The sequence below is a fragment of the Heptranchias perlo genome, chromosome 22 (genome assembly GCF_035084215.1).
Source record: "Heptranchias perlo isolate sHepPer1 chromosome 22, sHepPer1.hap1, whole genome shotgun sequence".
Lineage (NCBI taxonomy): Eukaryota > Metazoa > Chordata > Chondrichthyes > Hexanchiformes > Hexanchidae > Heptranchias > Heptranchias perlo.
Window position 1 is genome coordinate 38,923,743 of NC_090346.1, and position 19,087 is coordinate 38,942,829.

The following is a 19,087-nucleotide window of genomic DNA, read 5'->3' on the forward strand; positions in this document are numbered from 1 at the left end:
TTCAAGATGCAGGATGAAGTGTGCACATACTAGGGTTTGTTTTCTTTGTACCATGTACCAGAGTTGAGACTTTAGTCAGTTGGTCACAGATCTTTGAGAATGGCAACGACCCATGAGATGCAGTGACTGTTAATTGATTCTCACAACAGTACTGGTGTCAAATCTGTAAAAATTCACACTTTCACTTGCCTTCTTTCTTGGCTGAGAGTTTCCCAATTGCAGAGAAGAGGCTACAAAATAAGCAAGCCACCTGAGAATGTGTAGTAGTTGTAAGTACAGCTGTATTATATTGCATGCAGTTTATATTCTGATACAGGTTAGGCTTGGTACAGGTTAACCACATTAATATTACACTCTCACTGTACTTTTGACTGTCACAGTATCCTCTTTGTTGTAGGCACTGAAGTACCTTGGACTAAATGTGACAGAAGAACAAAGAAGAATGCTGAGGCAGGGCCTCACAAATGATTCACAGGGAACTGTGGCCTTTGGAGGTAAAGATGGGCTTTCAATTAAAATAACTCTTTTTTTTCTTTTTGTTAGCGTTCTTTCCCCCATCAGTTCTCCACTGGTGTTATTCCACCCATACATTACCCCCCAGCAGGTAAGGTGAGGTGGAATTTTCTGTGACTGTTATCAGTGTGGATTCATTATTAGCAATGTTATTATTATCCCTACCTAGCAGCACTGTGGGAAGACCTTCACCGCACAGACTGCAGCGGTTCAAGAAGAAGGCCCAGCACCACCTTCTCAAGGGTAACGAGGGATGGACAATAAATGCCGGCCTAGCCAGCGATGCCCACATCTCGAGAATGAATTTTTTAAAATTAAAAATAAGAAGAAATGAGTCTCCATGGGCTGCAACTGGGCACATTAGCATTCCCTCCTTGTCTGTTCAGGTACAGCTTTGATGTGGAGATGCCGGTGATGGACTGGGGTTGACAATTGTAAACAATTTTACAACACCAAGTTATAGTCCAACAATTTTATTTGAAATTCACAAGCTTTCGGAGGCTTCCTCCTTCCTCAGGTGAATGTGGAAAGTACAGCTTACTATCACAAAGTGCTCCACCTAAAGGCCTGGCTGGGAACTGAAAAACTTTCCCACCGAATGCAACTCAGCTAAGAGTCAAGACTGAGATAGAAACTCTGAACCAGTATTCTACCTTAGGAAAAGTAGGGCCTTTATTCTTATGCCTAAATTGCCCAACTATGTGCATCGAGGAAGAGCTTCCCCCACCACCAGCGCATATTGGAAAATGACGGACCTACATACATCCTCCAAAGTTGTACTCTTCTATTTAAATTCATATCTCTCGGTATCTTTTAGCAAGGAAACTGATATAACAAATGAAAGAAATCTGTTTCATTCTGTTCCCCCACCACAGAAATATTTGCAGTATTTTAATCATAAGAGTATGTGCTTCTTATTTATATCACAAAAAATCAGAATCAGTGCTTAATTTACCGTCATTTTTTTTCTAATTTATCCTCTAGCCCTCTTTCGGTAGTCTCCATTAATCAATACTGCCCTGGTTGGAGAGGGGGAGGGGTATACCGACTCCCATCTTTCTGTCAATCCTGTTCTTGAGCCCGCCAGTGAAGGGCACATAAGAGTGATCCAGGTGGCTCATATCTGTCCTCTAAAGTATTTAAATAAAACAAACATTTAACTTTTTGACGATGATGGCGGGAACCTGTTTTTAAACCTATTCCAGCACCGATGTTAATTTAGAAACGTCTGGGCCAATGCACCATCTACTTCTGCCCTCCATTTCTGCCCCACTGAAAGGGCTACGAAGAGATGGAAGAGTGATCTGGAGAAGACTCTCCCTCCAACCCTCTCTCCCTCCCCGTGAAGAATCACCTGACCTCCACCTGACATTTCCCAACAGTTACATCACTGAGATCAGGAAGGTCAGGTTATAGTCCAACAGTTTTATTTGAAAATCACAAGCTTTCGGAGGCTTTCTCCTTCGTCAGGTGAAGTGTGGTATTCCTTGAAGGTTACCGCATTTATAGTCAGAGAACAATACCTGGTGATTACAGATAATCTTTCCAGCTGCCCATTGTCAAGGCAATCAAAGTGTTCAGAGAGATGTTACATACAGGACTACCGAATATACAAACGGCCAGAACAAAAGATGAGAGAGAGAGAAACATCCGAAAGGAAGAGAAAGAGAGAGAATGATCCGTTCTCTTCCTTTCGGATGTTTCTCTCTCTCTCTCTCTGTCTTTTGTTCTGGCCGTTTGTATATTCGGTAGTCCTGTATGTAACATCTCTCTGAACACTTTGATTGCCTTGACAATGGGCAGCTGGAAAGATTATCTGTAATCACCAGGTATTGTTCTCTGACTATAAATGCGGTAACCTTCAAGGAATACCACACTTCACCTGACGAAGGAGAAAGCCTCCGAAAGCTTGTGATTTTCAAATAAAACTGTTGGACTATAACCTGACCTTCCTGATCTCAGTGATGTAACTGTTGGGAAATGTCAGGTGGAGGTCAGGTGATTCTTCACGGGGAGGGAGAGAGGGTTGGAGGGAGAGTCTTCTCCAGATCACTCTTCCATCTCTTCGTAGCCCTTTCAGTGGGGCAGAAATGGAGGGCAGAAGTAGATGGTGGTCTAAGCCACAGTTGGTGGAGACGAGGGAATGGAAAGAACAATAGACCGAGTCTTACGGTGAAGTAAAAACATTTAGATACAACCAATCATCCTGAATGCCTCGGCATCCGATCCCAGAGATTATACTGGCATCGCACCCACCAGTGCCCTCCAACACTGAGCTTGCAGGGTCAATGGGAGGGCACCTAATTTGCATGGGGCAGGCGGGCGCACTATGGGCACATCTCCAGCACCCGCCTGCCTCATGCAGCTAGAAATCCTTGTGCATGGCCCAAACCCAGCCATGTTCCCCCTCAGCCCCCCGTGAAAGGGGGATGTTTGATAGATTTTTTTTAAAATTGAACTTTTCTTTGGGGGGGGGTTCAGGCCACGTGCAGAAATCCCGGATGGAGGTGGAAGCCCAAAGCAGGGGAGGCCCAAGGTTTCCTTGTGGGGTCTGGAGGAGCATTGCTGCTCCTCTTGGCCCACAGGGAAACTTAAAAAAAAACATTTAAAACTTACCTTGCTCCTGTTTCACCACTGCTCCCTTGCTCAGGCCTCAGGTTAAAATAGCAGATCAGGTCCCGATTACATCTTTGGAGCCCGATCTGCATATTTAAAGGGGCCCCTTCCGGCTTGGGGCAGGCGTCCTTGCCGCCAGATCGGGGCGGGAAAGGAGTGGTCAAATCCCTCTGCTCCATTTTAACTACCAGCACCAACCCCCCCACCCCACCCCACCCCCCAACCCCGTGTGGTTTCTGCCAGGTAGGCGGAGTAAAAATCAAGCCCTCTGTCTCTACAAAGCAGTCTCAACACTTTTTGTAAAAGGTAAAAGTCAAATTATAATGAAACAGGTATTTGTTGACGCACTCCTGTTATACAGCATGCAATGGGAAGGTGTTAAATTCACTTTATGATGAGGAATAAGCCACTCACCATTTCCCACGTACGTGTACAGTCAGTTCACTCATTGTGTGTCATAACTCTTCCCTGTCACATATCTTCTGTCTTGCAAATGTTACACAGGTGTATTATTTTTGAAAAGGTGGAAAATAGATGACGGGTTAAAGGTAGTTGAATCTACTCACCCAATTCCCTGCCCCTCACCCCAGCCAAAATAAAAGCAGATAGAATCCAATGAGATAGTTTTGCAGAATGGAAAAATCATCAGAAGATCCTAGAACCTGGATTTTGCTCCAATTCGGACAGGATAGCGACAGAAACAGCTGGAAAATGGAACAGTGAGGCCTACCACTGCCTCGGCCTTGATTTACCTCTCCCCGCCCCAGCTGGGAAAAGGCTGCCAGCTTCCCATTCCCTGCCCGCCACATGCAAATTATGGCGGGACCCAGCACGTCTCCACTTTTCCCTGCCTTCTACCACTGATTCCACCGCCCCCAGGGACCACCAGGAGAGGAGTGATGGTAATCACTGGGGCGAGGATGGAATGCCCCCGCCCCCGCCCCCCCCCCCCCCTTTCCTTTTGGCGGGGGGAAAGGGCCTCATAGTTGGCACCTCTTCCTCCCATTAGGCCTCAGTCCCTTCCCTTTTTTAGACCTCGACCTAGGCGAACCTAAAAACAGTCAGTGCCTCCTTGGTCTTCAGGAGTTTTTTGTCCCCTTTAAAAGTTCCCGCCTCTTTTTTTTGCGCTGCATTGATGGGATTTTCCTCACGGACGGTGGCAGGCTTTTATTTTATTCCTCTCTTTCTCCTCCCCCTTTCGCTCACTCTCTCTCTCACACGCGCACACTGATGAGAGCCCACCCTGCGTGACTGATGAGTCCAACCCAGGAAAATGAGGCTGGGTCATGGCGGGGGAGGGGGAGGGAGACAGAAGTCCCACCCCAACCCTCCTCTGGTGGAAAGAGGAGAACCCAGGTCTAGAAGTCTGGCCTGCGAAGAAGAGGGACAAGAAACTGTAGAGTTTGTTTTCAAACTAACTTGAGAACTAGGGTTCTGCCGATGGAGATAATAATGGCTAACGGATCACTTGGCCTTTAATAACTCTGAGTGAACTCTGCAGATTTTGTGCAAGCAGCAAGAAATACACTACAGGAAGAGTTGGAGGATGTTGGCCTAAGTCGAAGTCCCCTGATGTTTTATCCTCGTGAAGTTGCCAACCTTCTGGACACAACAGCTTTCCAATCTCCGGTAAGAAAACGTGCCTTCAGCAGCCTAGGCCCCAAGCTCTGGAATTCCCTCCTTAAACCTCTCCGCTTCTCTAACTCTCTCTCCTCCTTTAAGACGCTTCTTAAAACCTACTTCTTTGACCAAGGCACCTGTCCTAATGTCTCCTTATGTGGCTTGGTGTCAAATTTTGTCTGATTATGCTCCTGTGAAGCGCCTTGGGTCATTTCACTATGTTAAAGGCACTATATAAATGCAAGTTGTTGATGGTTTGAAGACTAAGAGAGTGATCAATAGAAAAGGAGCTCAAAAAAATTCAAATTCACTGCAGGTATTGCTTGAATGTTTAGGTATTCAGTTTTATGATGGAACTAGAGAATTACAAGTTTATTTAATTAACACGGACAAAACATCTTCCAAACATTCATGAAAAATATCCCTTTCTTATTTTCAGTAAGTGCATAGATCTTCAGCAATTGACCTGCCACAACATGCAACGATAAATTTAGTTATGTTTCTCATAATTATGGTGTCTATCAAGAAGCCATGGTACAAGGAAAATGGGATGGAATGGGTAGGCAGTTACAATAGATTTCTAACTTACTTCCAAATATATAATCTTACAGCACAGAAGGAGGCCATTTGGCCCATCGTGCCTGTGCCAGCTCTTTGCAAGAGCTATCCAATTAGTCCCACTCCCCTGCTCTTTCCCCGTAGCCCTGCAAATGTTTCCTTTTCAAGTATTTATCCAATTCCCTTTTGAAAGTTACTTTTGAATCTGCTTCCACCACCCTTTCATTCCAGATCATAACAAGTCGCTGCTTAAAAAATGTGATGTGGAGATGCCGGTGATGGACTGGGGTTGACAATTGTAAACAATTTTACAACACCAAGTTATAGTCCAACAATTTTATTTGAAAATCACAAGCTTTCGGAGGCTTCCTCCTTTCTCAGGTGAATGACATTCACCTGAGGAAGGAGGAAGCCTCCGAAAGCTTGTGATTTTCAAATAAAAATTGTTGGACTATAACTTGGTGTTGTAAAATTGTTTACAATTTAAAAAAATGTCGCCTCATCTCCCCACTACTTCTTTTGCCAATTATCTTACACCTGTGTCCTCTGGTTACCGATCCACCCACCAGTGGAAACAATGACTACAACATTTAAAAAGATATGTCTAGCAAGTAGGCTAACTAAGAGCTGAATGTGTTGTACTTAAAGCAAGTCAGGTAGCCTAGTCACAGTACAGAAAGGGGCTTCAAACAGAAAGGATTGTGAGTTTGATGCTCAACTTTACCTGACGTTCAAAATCCACACCCACTTATTTTGCCCCTCCACCGGCCAGTAGTTTACCAGGCTACTGGAGGGAGGGGGGGAATAATTGGAACAATCGGCCTTGCCTTTTGTTGGTTTCCTATGCAGCACCAAGGCAATGTTGATGTCCAAGGTCCAGGCTGCCCAATTATTCAGACAAAAGGAGAAGCGTACATTGAGAAAACAGGGACCCAAACAATCATTTTAGATCTCATTGGTACATTTGATTCCAGAATAATTTCAAATACAGCAGCAAACCCATTAAAATGCCCAGCAAACCTACTAGTGCTTAATTGCTGACTTAACCTTCTCAGATTTAACTGTGAGGTAAAACACCGTGTTTCTTTCCTTCACTCTCTAAATTTTAGATTTTTAGCTCAGTCACCTCTCATGACTCAGAAAATCTGGACCACCTGCAGACAGAAGTAATCGAACTACGTCAGGAGGTAAAAAAACTGAAGGTGAGGATGCTTTAAGCAGAGGATGTGGTGTGAAGACATTTAATATCCTGTGTGGAACTGTTCTGGTTCGCTCTTTACCAATCAGGGCTAAATCTGCAGAAGGACTTAGTGTTGTATGAAGATATGATTCTTATTGATTTGTGTTTGAGTGTGGTGTTTTTTTTTCTGTCAGGCACCAATCGTAGTCAGTTCACTGTGCTTCGACCAACAAGTTTCTAGTGGCAATTTCAAAATCTTAGCAGGTCCCGGGAAAAAAAAGTGTGCCCATACATTCCATTAACTTGGTAATGTTCACACAAGACGGATAATGATTGTGATGATTATGGAGAAATGATCTGCTGCTGATTACTCAGAAATTCTGATTCCAATATATATTATGAAAGGACTATTTTTACATGATTCATATATTGATAAGAATAATTATATTTTAATCGTATTGTGAATCAATTGCGCTTTGTTGACCCAAATCAGTATTACATACTTTCCATAGTCAAGGCAAAAAGTATCTACCTAGTCATAGGGTAACCTGATGTATATATCTGTGATGTTTGTTAGATATTCATATTTGCTTTCCATTTTTCTTTTACTTTGCCTGTGGCATTTCCATTTAATGGATATCCTAAGCAGTACCTTCTAATGTTGTTTTCTCATAACAATTATCCTTCTTATTAAAAAAATCTTGCAACAATGTTATTAATGCCCCTTTCACCTTCTACTCCCACGATCCCAAGCCCCACTAGAAAATCACCATCCGTTGCCCTATTCCGTATCACGCTCCAGAACATTCACTCCCTCAAAAAAGTAACTGGCATGACTGATGTCAATCATCCTCTGAAGTGAAGTGGGTGTCTAGTGGGAATCCTCCATATAAATCCAGAGACAATAAACAGGCCTATCGCTCACCCAGTGCACACAACCCAGATTACGTTGTGCACTAGGTCATGCTTTGGATCGTAGGGAGAGAGAATGCTCACCTGTGGGGGCCTGACTTCTACGTTAAGCACAAGAAAAGCATCAGGTGAGAGTTTGAATCGTAATGTATAAAATGAAAGAGAAAGGCAGCACCTGAATTTCCATTTTGATTTTGGTCATCCATTTCCCTGTATGGTTTAAACCCAGACACCTGTATATCATCGTTATAGAGACCGGTCCTACTAAAATACGCACCTTCTAATGCGCCTACTGATATTTAAGGTAAATGAGAAAAGAAATTCCTAGATAATCTATAAGCCCACATAAAATTAATAGTAAACTTTGCAGGAATTTCACCATCCTTCCATCCTTCCCATAAACTAGATGTGTTTTTTTCATATATTGGATTCTCAAGAAAGTATATTCACATTTTATGAAGAAGTACATTCACAAATAGATCATAAAGGGAAAACTAGATAAGCACGAGGGAAAAACAAATAGAAGGGTATGCTGATAGGGTTACATGAAGTAGGGAGGGAGGAGGCTCATGTGGAGCATAAAGACCGGCATAGACCAGTTGGGCCGAATGGCCTTTTGCTGTGCTTTAGTTTCGATAAAGAGGGGTTTTCTGTGGAAATAAGGACTTCCCTTATCACTGATCACAAGATCATGAGATAATTACAGGTGAGGAAGGCCCTTTGGCCCATCTTAATTCATCCACCCAGAAAGATTCTAGCATGCCCCATTGTAGCATCCAATTATTTCATAAATGATTCTAGGTTTTTGCCTCCACTGCTCTACCTGGAAGTTTATTCCACATGTTGATCGTTTTTTGTGTAAAAAATAATTTCCTGATATCAGTCCTAAAATGACTATTTACTAGTTTGAACCTGTGTCCCCTAGTTCTAGTCCTAGTAAAATTCTCGGTTAACTTTTTTATACCCTTAACAATCTTATATACTTCTAATTTTTGTAATGCCACAAGCATTATTGCATTTTTAGATTAGTTAACGGGACCTAATAAAGAACAAATTATCTCAAATGTGTGGCTTAGTGTGGACAAATGGGGAAAAAATACACAAAAATAGCAGAGAAGCTACCATTTGGCAATTATAAATTTTATTCATAATAAGTTACAACTAATGACTCAATTGCAGAATCAAAAACAAAAAAAGAACATGCATTTATGTAGGGTCTTTCACAACCTCAATATCCCAAAGCACTTTACAGCTAATGAGGTACCTTTGAAGTATAATTACTACTGTAATATGGGGAAATACATCAGTCAATTTGCACACAGCAAGATCCCACAAACAGCAATGAGATAAATGACCAGATCATCTGTTTTAATGGTGTTGGTTGAGAGATAAATATTGACCAGGACACTAGGATAATTCCCCTGCTGTTCATCGAATAGTGCCCTGGGATCTTTTACATCAACCTGAGAGGGCAGACAGGGCCTCGGTTTAACGTCTCATCCAAAAGACATAAACTTGTTAATTAATTTGTAGCTAGCTACTTCAGTATCAGGAGCAACCGAGCAAACCCTTGGCCCATCACATCCATTTTTTGCAATCATAGGCCCTTGTCAAGGAGATGGAGAAGAGTAAGAAATCACTGGAGGAGGAGCTTCAACAGTTCACTCAGGTTAGTGTGACTTTGTGCTATGGCAATGAAACATATAGAGATGGGGGGGGGTGGTGAGGGGGTGGGGGTATGGACAGGGGGCCATCATTGACATTTCAGAAACCAGTTTTGAAGAGGCAGAAATTTCCAGTGTAACAAAAGTCCAGTTGTTAAAATAATTCTGAATGTTGCTACTTTCCATCAATTACTTGTAATAATTCTGCTGTAATTCTGTTGTGTCTGGTTGTGTTATTCCCTCTTCCACTTCATGGACAGTTGTAGAGATGTGAATGTGCATCCTATGCTACGTAGGTTTGTATGTAAATACCAATCTGCTCTGCCACTGAGCCTTGGAATAGTGATGCGCAAATTTGCTCTCAGAAATCTCCACAGAGTTAGGTCCAGAGTTCACTTGGGATGGTGGGTAGATGCTGAGTGAAGGCAATATTTTTCCCATAGGGAATGAGTATGGGTCAAACAAGGACAGTTTCACATATCTCCTAGGGCCTGAAGAATGGCATTGGCAGAGCCTGAAATGGGCTGTCTCTCTGCCTATTAGTTGTGGAATATTATGTGGTATTTGAGGGGGAGAGAGAGGAACACAAAGAGATTCGGAAAAATAGCTGGCAAATTGAATGGGGAAAATATAACTAAATAAATATTAGGGGCAAGATTTTGTCATTATAATCAAAAGGAAATAATGGGGTGGATTTTCATCTGCATCGTCTGGGCTTTGAGCATCGTCTGGGCTTTGAAGATCGTCTGGGCTTTGAAGATCGTCTGGGTATTGAGCATTGTCTCGGAAGAGCATAGAAAGACGAACTGGGTGAGCCGCATCACAATGTGCGATGCTACTTGCCCAATTTTCCTTTCTGCACTCTGCCCAGGAGATGCTCAATACCCAGGCGGTAAAGATGAAAATCTACCCCAATATAGTGCAGTACTCCCACTGTGTGCTGAACTTCAACACAACCCCAACACTCTGCTTCTAAATCCTGCAGAAAGCCACAGCTGCACTTGTAGAAAACAGGACTTTGCAGAATAAGTTGCAGCTGGCCGAAACAGTTCAGCATCAGGCTCACAGCGCTGAGCAGGACTATGAGGAGGTAATTCGACTTCTGGAAGCCGAGATCACGGAGCTCAAAACTGAGCTGGCAGGGAAGAAACATAAAAATTCTGTAGAGGTTACAAAGGTGAGTGCTGTGTCAAACGTGAATGTGGAAGGGACAAAGGAGGTTTCCTTGACCTTGATTGACCTGACGCCATGACACTTCATTACGTCTGGAGTCAACATTAAGAACCCCCCAAGGTCAAGCCCAACTGACTGTGCCCACCTCTGGTGGGAGAGGAAATACCCTACAAGGGTGATGGAGGAGCTTGGGACATTGGTTGAATGGTACATAAGAAACAGGAACAGGCGTAGGCTATACAGTCGCTCGAGCCTGCTCCACCTTTCAATCAGATCGTGGCTGATCTTCGACCTCAACTCCACTTTCCCGCCCGATCCCCATATCCCTTGATTTCCCTAGAGTCCAAAAATCAATCGATCTCAGCCTTGAATATACTCAACATCCACAGCCCTCTGGGGTAGAGAATTCCAAAGATTCACAACCCTCTGAATGAAGAAATTTCTCCTCATATGATTCTGTTCTTGACTAGTCTCACCCAACAGTCTCCAGATGTTAGTGAGAAGGGTTAACTAATTTAGGATTGCCTGAGTCCGAGGGCATTAGGAGTAAACCACATATGGGTGACAGAAGAACATTAGTCAACCAGTTGCTCACATGGTCACTTTTTTCTCCCTGATACCAAATTTATGAGAATTCAATTTCATAACTTACAGGACTTGAACCCAGCAAATCTGGTTGCTAGTCCACTAACATAACCACTAGGCTATCACACCCAACTGTAGCCACATGGCATTTTTGGAAAACCAAGTAGATGGCACCTATTATCAAGCATGACATCTGCTTTCTGAATTCATGCTGAGTATCTCGTATCAATCCCAAGAGTTGTATATGATCATTAATAGTATCCTTAATGGTGCTTTCCTTTAATTTTTCCACCACTCACTGTTTTATAGTTACCCAATTATCTGGCATTTCCCTGGTTCTCTATGAACGTTTGAAAATATTTACTATCACCAACAACCTCAGCCATTTCCTTCAGTACCCAAGGATAAATTAAACCTGGCTCTGGTGCATTTTCCACCTTGAGTCCCTTCAATTTAGCCTGCACCATTTTCCTTGAGATCTGTAAAGAACCAGTTGAGTTTTTAGTTTTATTCCCTGTACAGCGCCAGCCCTCTCGCAATTGAAAACAGGTACAAAGAATCTGTTCACCTCTTCTGCTATGCCCTTGACATAATTTACAATTTTACCTGAGTCAACCTGCACAGTTCCATTTGTTCTTTCACCAACCTCTGACTCCTAACATAAGCAAAAAAAATGCTTTCTCATTATTTTGGCTACATTCAGCTATCCTTCTTTCTACAACAGCGACTTGCATTTATATAGCACTCTTAGCATAGAATAAATTGTCCCAAGGCACTTCACAGAAACGTAATCAGACAAAAAGTGGAGATTCATTCGAGATCTAGATTCACTTTAACTTGCTTAGTATTTCGTTCAGGCAAGTGTATTTTAAAAACGTACCTTGTTGGTTGTGGTGCCAGCTGCCTCAGATGAAACCAATCTTGCAGTGGGGACCTCAAACAGGCCTTAGGCCCCTTATTTGCATATACAAAAGGGCCATCGCCTGTTTCAGGCGTGGGCACTACACCCTGTTTTTTTTGGCCTGTACCAATATAGCGGGCAGCACATTTCCGGCTTGTAATGAGCGTGCACTTCCTGCCCGCCATATTGGAGGCTTAGGTGGCTGTTTAGCGCCCGAAAAGCAGGCGCTGCGCAGCCGAATTTCTAGGCCTCAACGTCCTACTAACGTAGAAAAGCATTGCCTGCAGTAAACAGATTCCAGCTGGCCTGAATTAGTTCAACAGCCCTAATTTACAAAGGTGTCGCCTTGCAATAAAACTGCTGTCTCTCTGATATAATAGTGCCAACTTTCCTAATTTTGCCGTAGCATAGGCAACTGCATTGTTTTTGTAAAATGAGGTAAAATAGAAATAATTACACCTTTATGTAATATTTCAATATTAATTGACATTTAGCACAAAATAAAAGGCATCTGAAAGTTTAGTTGATTCAAGACAGCCGATTAGACAACCACAAGGTCTAATTTTTCCTTGACGATTTAAGACAGAAAATAGTTGTGATTTTCCAAAGGTTTCTAGTTGAAATGTTTCCAGGTCTGTACTTGTTCCTTTGCTGTTGAACACAAATTGACATTTAATTTATTAGGAGGATGCGCAGCAACTGCGGCGCAGATTGTCAATCATCGACTGTCAACTACACAAATCTCAGCTCACTCGCAAACATCTGGAAATTTCAAACAAGGAACTATTGTCCTTTGCTGAGGTGAGGGTTGTATATAATTGAAGTGAACACTTCTTCCACACAAGTGAAACCTGATCCAATCGTGATCTGCCTGTTTGTGTCATGTCTGCCTTTTTATTATAAGTGTGCAAAACAAACGAAGGGTACAGCTTTATTATCATTTTTGACACCAAGGTGTTGAACAGTGCTAGAACATGCTGAGCCAATCATACAAGCACCTTTAAAGAAAGACTTGCATTTATATAGCCTCAGGATGTCACAAAGCGCTTTACAGCCTGTGAAGTACTTTTGAAGTGTAGTCACTGTTGCAATGTTGGAAACACGCCAGCTAATTTGCGCACAGCAAGGTCCCACAAACAGCAATGTGATAGTGACCAGATAATCTGTTTTTAGTGATGTTGGTTGAGGAATAAATATTGGCCAGGACACCAGGGAGAGGTACCTTTCTCTTCTTCGCCATGGGATCTTTTACCTCTACCTGAGAGGGCAGACTGGGCCTCAGTTTAACATCTCATCCAAAAGATGGCACCTCCAACTGTGCAGCACTCCTTCAGTAGTACACTGGAGTGTCAGCCTAGATTTTGTCTCCAGAGTGGAATTTAAACCCACAACCCTCTGACTCAGAGGCGAGAGTGAGCCACGGATGGCAAAGATGCTGAAGCCCTTTTTTTTTACCTATATCAAGGAAAATGGCACAAAATGTGCAAGAGCTCACTGTCCATTCCTCACATTGCTTAATTTTAAAAAATATTTCTTATCGATGTTTCTTTTTTCAGTGCATCGAGCACTGAAGTGGCAGATGAATGGAAAATGTGGATGGCAAAGAATAACCTGGGGAAGTATGGTCAAGTATGGGAACTAGCCAGGAGCAGGGTGGAGTGCCCTATATGCCTAGGGCTCTATAGGACCCAGAGACACTGACAATGGAAGATTTTGCCCCACACCTTCTGGGCATGATGACTCTTCCAAGCCCGGTCTTCTGATGGTATAGAATATAGGTGATAGTGTCATTCTGTCCTGAAGGCAGGGTTACTCGATAACATTTTGGAGAGCTGCAATCCCAATCTCTGTTTCTTTTTCCGTCTTTGTCTACATAAATCTTCCAGATCCAGCAACATCCTAAACTGGTGGCCAATGGCTGGAGTCTGCCAAGAGCCACAGTTGAGAGGAAGATGTACTGCAAGTGACTCCCGTAGCATTGCCTTCAAAGAAACAAGGTCACCGGTAGCAGTAAATTGCTACAGACTCGTAAAGCCCTGAAATTCCATGGGGATTCTTCCAGTCTAGCAAGAGATCAGAGAGACATGGCCATGTATACTGCTTCTCTGACGGTTCACCCTGATCCCCTGCTGAAATTATGGCAGGGGCCTGGAAGAATCCCTATGGAATTTTAGGGCCTTTCGTCAGCATATCATAGGATTAAAATACAAACCACATTTGGCTGGAAAGTTGTCATGTTGGAAAATCATTTTTATTTCTATGTGCTTATTGTCAGAGAGGTCACCAGGAAGAGTTCGTGTAAGAAACAGAGCTCACACTTGTGCAGTAAGGGCTGTGTTAGTGTGTGTGGAGGGGGGTTGTTCATGCACATTGTTGGAGTAGTAGAGGGGATTTTACTTTATAGTGCTTAGCGTCGACATCAGAAGTAAAGTGTAACCACTGGGAACGTTGCATCCCCCAGCACTGATATCCCTCATCCATTGAACATGAATTTTGTCCCCTTCCTCAAATGTTTTTTTTTCCATACTGACTATTTTCCTTCTCCTGCAGAAAACACACAAGGTTCTAACATCTGCCACCCTACAGGGGACTGACCAAGGGTAAGTGGCTAACTGCAACATCTGTATCACATCTATCATAATGATGTAAAGACACACAGATGTGTTAATATTACAATTTAAACATGTGCTATGAATGGAACATGATTAAGTACAAGATTTCTGACAGCATTCATGTGCTGATTCCATAAAGTTCGCGCTGACACTTAAGTGATAAGACAGAAAACGAAACTACTGGTTATAAACTCATACCAATGGTGTAAGATAAATATCAGCCATCCTCACTAGCACATCATCGTATTGCATTGCTTGTCACGATATATCCTCAAGGCTCAAAGTCAAAAGTTACTCTATGGGAGTAAACTCAACCCCAGGTGCCAGAATGAAGCCTTCAAGAGATATCAAGAGATGAACATTCAATGGGGGTAGATCTTGACTTTGTGCAATAGTACAAAACGGGCGCTAGTGAGTCGGCAGCCCATTTTATATCTCTCCCCGTTGAAGTCAGTGGAAATAAAAATCGGGAGAGATGTAAAACGGGCAGCTGATCCACTATCACCCATTTTGCACTATTGTACATAGTCAAAATTACCCCCATATTTTCTATTCAGGCACTATTTATTGAAATAATGTGGATATAATACTAGCTCTGTAGCACTTCTGTGTCATACTGCCCCTCCCATGGTGTCACTTTCACTTAACACCAGGATCTCAGCATAAATGAAGTGTGACTTTCGTCTTTTGGAAGTGTACCGCTATTTGAGCTCAGTGCACTGAAATATGTTCCAACGAATTGATCTATTGTACTTTCTATCTCGGTGCAGGGTGAACCAGTCCAAGAACCTCAGAAGAGAAAGCATCCTGGCCCCTACAGGACCTGTGGGGCTGCTCGCAGCTGAAGCCAAACAGCTGGTTGAGTGGGTCAGCTCTCCAAACTGTGAAAATGGTATGCTCAGTACAGAATGCGAGAATGGGTTTTGCAGGACTCCCTGCACCACCACAGTCTAATATTTGTGTTGTATCTTTTTGGGGATATTATTGTGTTGAAAGTATTGTAGCTTTGAGGCAAGGAACATTACAGATGAATTCTGTTTAATCTGTTTTTGCATATAGCTCATCCAAAACTCTGCTGTGGGTATCCTAACTCGCACTACGTCCCGTTCATCGATCACCCCTGTGCTCGCTGACCTACATTAGCTCCTGGTCCGGCAATGCCTCAATTTTAAAATTCTCATCCTTGTTTTCAAATCCTTCCACAGCCTCGTCTCTCCCTATCTCTGTAACCTCCTCCAGCCCTACAACCCACCGAGATCTTTGCGCTCCTCCAATTCTGGCCTCTTGTGCATCCCCGATTTTCATCGCTCCACCATTGGCGGCTATGCCTTCAGCTGCCTAGGCCCTAAAATCTGGATTGCCCTCCCTAAACCTCTCCGCCTCTCTCTCCTCCTTTAAGACACTCCTTAAAACCTATCTCTTTGACCATGCTTTTTGTCACCTGTCCTAATATCTCCTTATGTGGCTCAGTGTCAAATTTTGTTTGGTAACGCTCCTGTGAAACACCTTTCGATGTTTTGCTACGTTAAAAGCGCAATATAAATGCAAGTTGTTGTTGTCAAACATATTGTAACTTTGAGGCAACAAGAAACGTTACAGATGAATTCTGCTCTGTGTATTAATCTGTTTTTTTGCATATAGTGGTATACACTAATCAGATTCACAGTGAAGTATTGAATTGTAATGGGAAGTTTTCCCTAATATAAAAATGTAAGGGGGTTCATACACTTTCTTATTGCTGTAATATGGTTGATCGAAACTTTAAAAGGTCATTGTGCACACAGAGGAGGTGTGCAATATGGGATGTAAAGCAACCCAATGGTGGGGGGAGATCTCCCACCGCTTTTGGGAATTATACAGAAAGAGTTGGGGTGATTTTAACTCCCCTCGATCAGCGGGAATGGAGCGGAGGAGCAGTTAAAATGGAGCAGCTCCATTTCCCACTCTGTTCCCGTCTATCTGTGATTTTAACACTGCTGGTTTTGGTGGTTGTCTCATCCCCCAAGTTATTTACAACTGCACTTTCAAATTCCCAACTGCCTACCTTTCGCCCTCCGTTCTCTACGATACTTTTTCAGCCATTGATTTTCTCAACCACTCCCTTACCCGCAGCCTTGATTCCCTTGTCCCCAGCAAAACCTTTACTCTCTCACACCCTGGTATGGCTCTCATTTTCACATCCTCAAGTCCAAGGTGTGCAAACTTGAGGGTATCTGGTGCAGAACTGGTTGAACCATCCAACACCGAATCTGGCTGCACATATCAAACGCTTTTAGGCCTCACTCTCCTCTTCCAAAATGAATTGACTACTTCAGGATCGTCCTAGAGAACAAAGATAACCACTGGCTGCTTTTCTCCACTATCAACCGTCTCCTTAAACCCGACATTGCTGTTGTTTTATGTGGTTCTTTTATTAGAGAAGGAACCATAAGCAATGCCTGTCTTATCAGAAGTTGTATCATCAGTGAACAAGATGCGAGCGTACTGCTGGAGAACCAGTTTATTAGTGCTTTCATAATACACGTCCCATGTGACTGGATGGAACAATACCACTGTCGTGCGATATGCTGACTGCTAACTGCTAACTTTTAGAAACATAGAAAATAGGAGCAGGAGTAGGCCATTCGGCCCTTCAAGCCTGCTCCGCCATTCAATATGATCATGGCTGATCGTCTATCTCAATACCATATTCCCGCTCTCTCCCCATACCCTTTGATGCCTTTTGTGTCTAGAAATCTATCTAGCTCCTTCTTAAATATATTCAGTGACTTGGCCTCCACAGCCTCCTGTGGTAGAGAATTCCACAGGTTCACAACCCTCTGAGTGAAGAAATTTCTCCTCATCTCAGTCCTAAATGTCCTACCCCGTATCCTGAGACTGTGACCCCTCGTTCTGGACCCCCCAGCCAGGGGAAACATCCTCCCTGCATCCAGTCTGTCTAGCCCTGTCAGAATAGCCATAGTTGGGCCGCTTTTCCTTTTGTGTTTTTGCGCCAGTAAGGAATGTATAATTGTTGCAATTCATGCATTCGTTCCTTAAAGTTAGCCATTGCCTCTCCACCGTCATGCCTTTTAATGAAGCTTCCCAATCTATCATAGCCGACTCACTCCTCATACCTTCTTAGTTTCCTTTGTTTAGATTTAGGACCCTCTTTTTGGATTGGACTACTTCACTTTCCATCTTAATGAAGAATTCTATCATGTTATGTTCACTCTTCCCCAAAGGACCCTGCACAACAAGATTATTAATTAACCCCTTCTCATTGCACAATACTCAATCTAGGATAGCCTGTTCCCTGGTTGGCTCCTCAACGTACTGGTCTAAAAAACCATCTCGTACACACTCCAGCAATTCATCCTCCACAGTATTATTGCTAATTTGGTTTGGCCAGTCTATATGTAGATTAAAGTCACCCATGATTACTGTAGTACCCTTGTTACATGCATCTCTAATTTCTTGTTTGATCCCATCCCCTACATTACTACTGTTTGGAGGCCTACAGACAACTCCCACCAGTGTTTTCTGCCCCTTGGTGCTTCTTAACTCCACCAAGACTGATTCTACACCTTGATTTTCTGAGCCATCATTGTTTGCCGATAGTGAGCAGTAGAATATTTTTATTAACTGAGTAGCCCAGGTGAGAGGCCAAGAGCCATGGTGCAGAACATCAAGATTTGAAAAGAAAAGTAGTGACACTAATACTGGGTGCAGAAAATGGCTAAATATTCTGTCCCACAGCACTGACATTGCTTACCTTGTTCTGCACAATAAATCATAAAGTAATTTGACAAAGACTATGGTGATCAACATATTCTCTGTCCACTTATATTTGAGGAGAACCCCAAAACTATAGCACATTTTGATAACTTAAGACACCCGTAAACAAGAGAACACTGGATAAACCTAAACTACTGAATTTTCAAATACTAACTACCAAACCTCAACTTGTGAATCAATGAACATCTGCTGTACTATTGATTCATCTACACTCACAGAAAAACTATTTGAGGGCACACTGTCACGGTGAGAACCCCGTTTCAGGGAAGCACCAAGTTGAGGACTGGAGGTTCCCTACAGGGAGAGAAGGAGGGAAAACTGGAGGGAGAATCATCCGAGAGGCTGCTCTTGTGCACCTCCTAGTCAACAGTTCAGAGCAGCATTGGGCTAGGAGCAGTTACCCATCTGTTTGCTCGTGAGGTTGTGGATGGCGTGTAGCACAGAGGGACCAGTAATAAAGGGTGAAAAGTCTTGCCCTTAAAACAGAAGAAGGATTTAAGGGAACAGAATGTGGGGGAGGAGATCAAAGGGACAAAGTTGCAAAAGAATTTAACACTAACAAATATTTCCTTTTCCTGGCCAGTGATTGCTAAGCAATATTTGGCCAGGTGATGGCACCAAAGCTCAATTTAATTTCCCACTCAAATATATTTTCTATGGAAATTTGCATTTTACAAATAGTTTGCATTGAACCTTCAAAGTAAAAATGATATCCAGATTTATACTTAAAAACAGAAAGCAGGCACCAACACACATTGTAGATCTGGTTTATACATTTTGCACAGAACCCACAGATCATTTTATCAAATTTGTTTTTTAAAACCTTTAAGTAGCTACGGTTCTTAACTGCTGTAAATGTTAAATGAAAAACAGGTTCTCTGTCATCATCTGGTTCACATAGGCCCTATTTCAATTAAGTTTTCATGTTACAAGTCAAAGCTTATTCCTAAGATCATAACTTTAGTTAACAACGTGA

At 42.8% G+C, this 19,087-nt stretch overlaps 1 protein-coding gene across 1 annotated transcript in view; it reads left to right on the forward strand.

Annotated features, from left to right (window-relative positions):
• si:dkeyp-72e1.9 (syntaxin-binding protein 4) overlaps window positions 1-19,087 on the forward strand; it is a 66,037-nt gene that overhangs the window by 44,743 nt on the left and 2,207 nt on the right. The window contains exons 14-21 of the mRNA XM_068003065.1: window positions 398-494; window positions 4,631-4,758; window positions 6,417-6,509; window positions 9,003-9,068; window positions 10,049-10,240; window positions 12,407-12,523; window positions 14,273-14,322; window positions 15,105-15,226. Of these exons, the coding sequence (XP_067859166.1) occupies window positions 398-494; window positions 4,631-4,758; window positions 6,417-6,509; window positions 9,003-9,068; window positions 10,049-10,240; window positions 12,407-12,523; window positions 14,273-14,322; window positions 15,105-15,226 (865 nt within the window). The remainder of the gene's footprint in view (window positions 1-397; window positions 495-4,630; window positions 4,759-6,416; window positions 6,510-9,002; window positions 9,069-10,048; window positions 10,241-12,406; window positions 12,524-14,272; window positions 14,323-15,104; window positions 15,227-19,087) is intronic.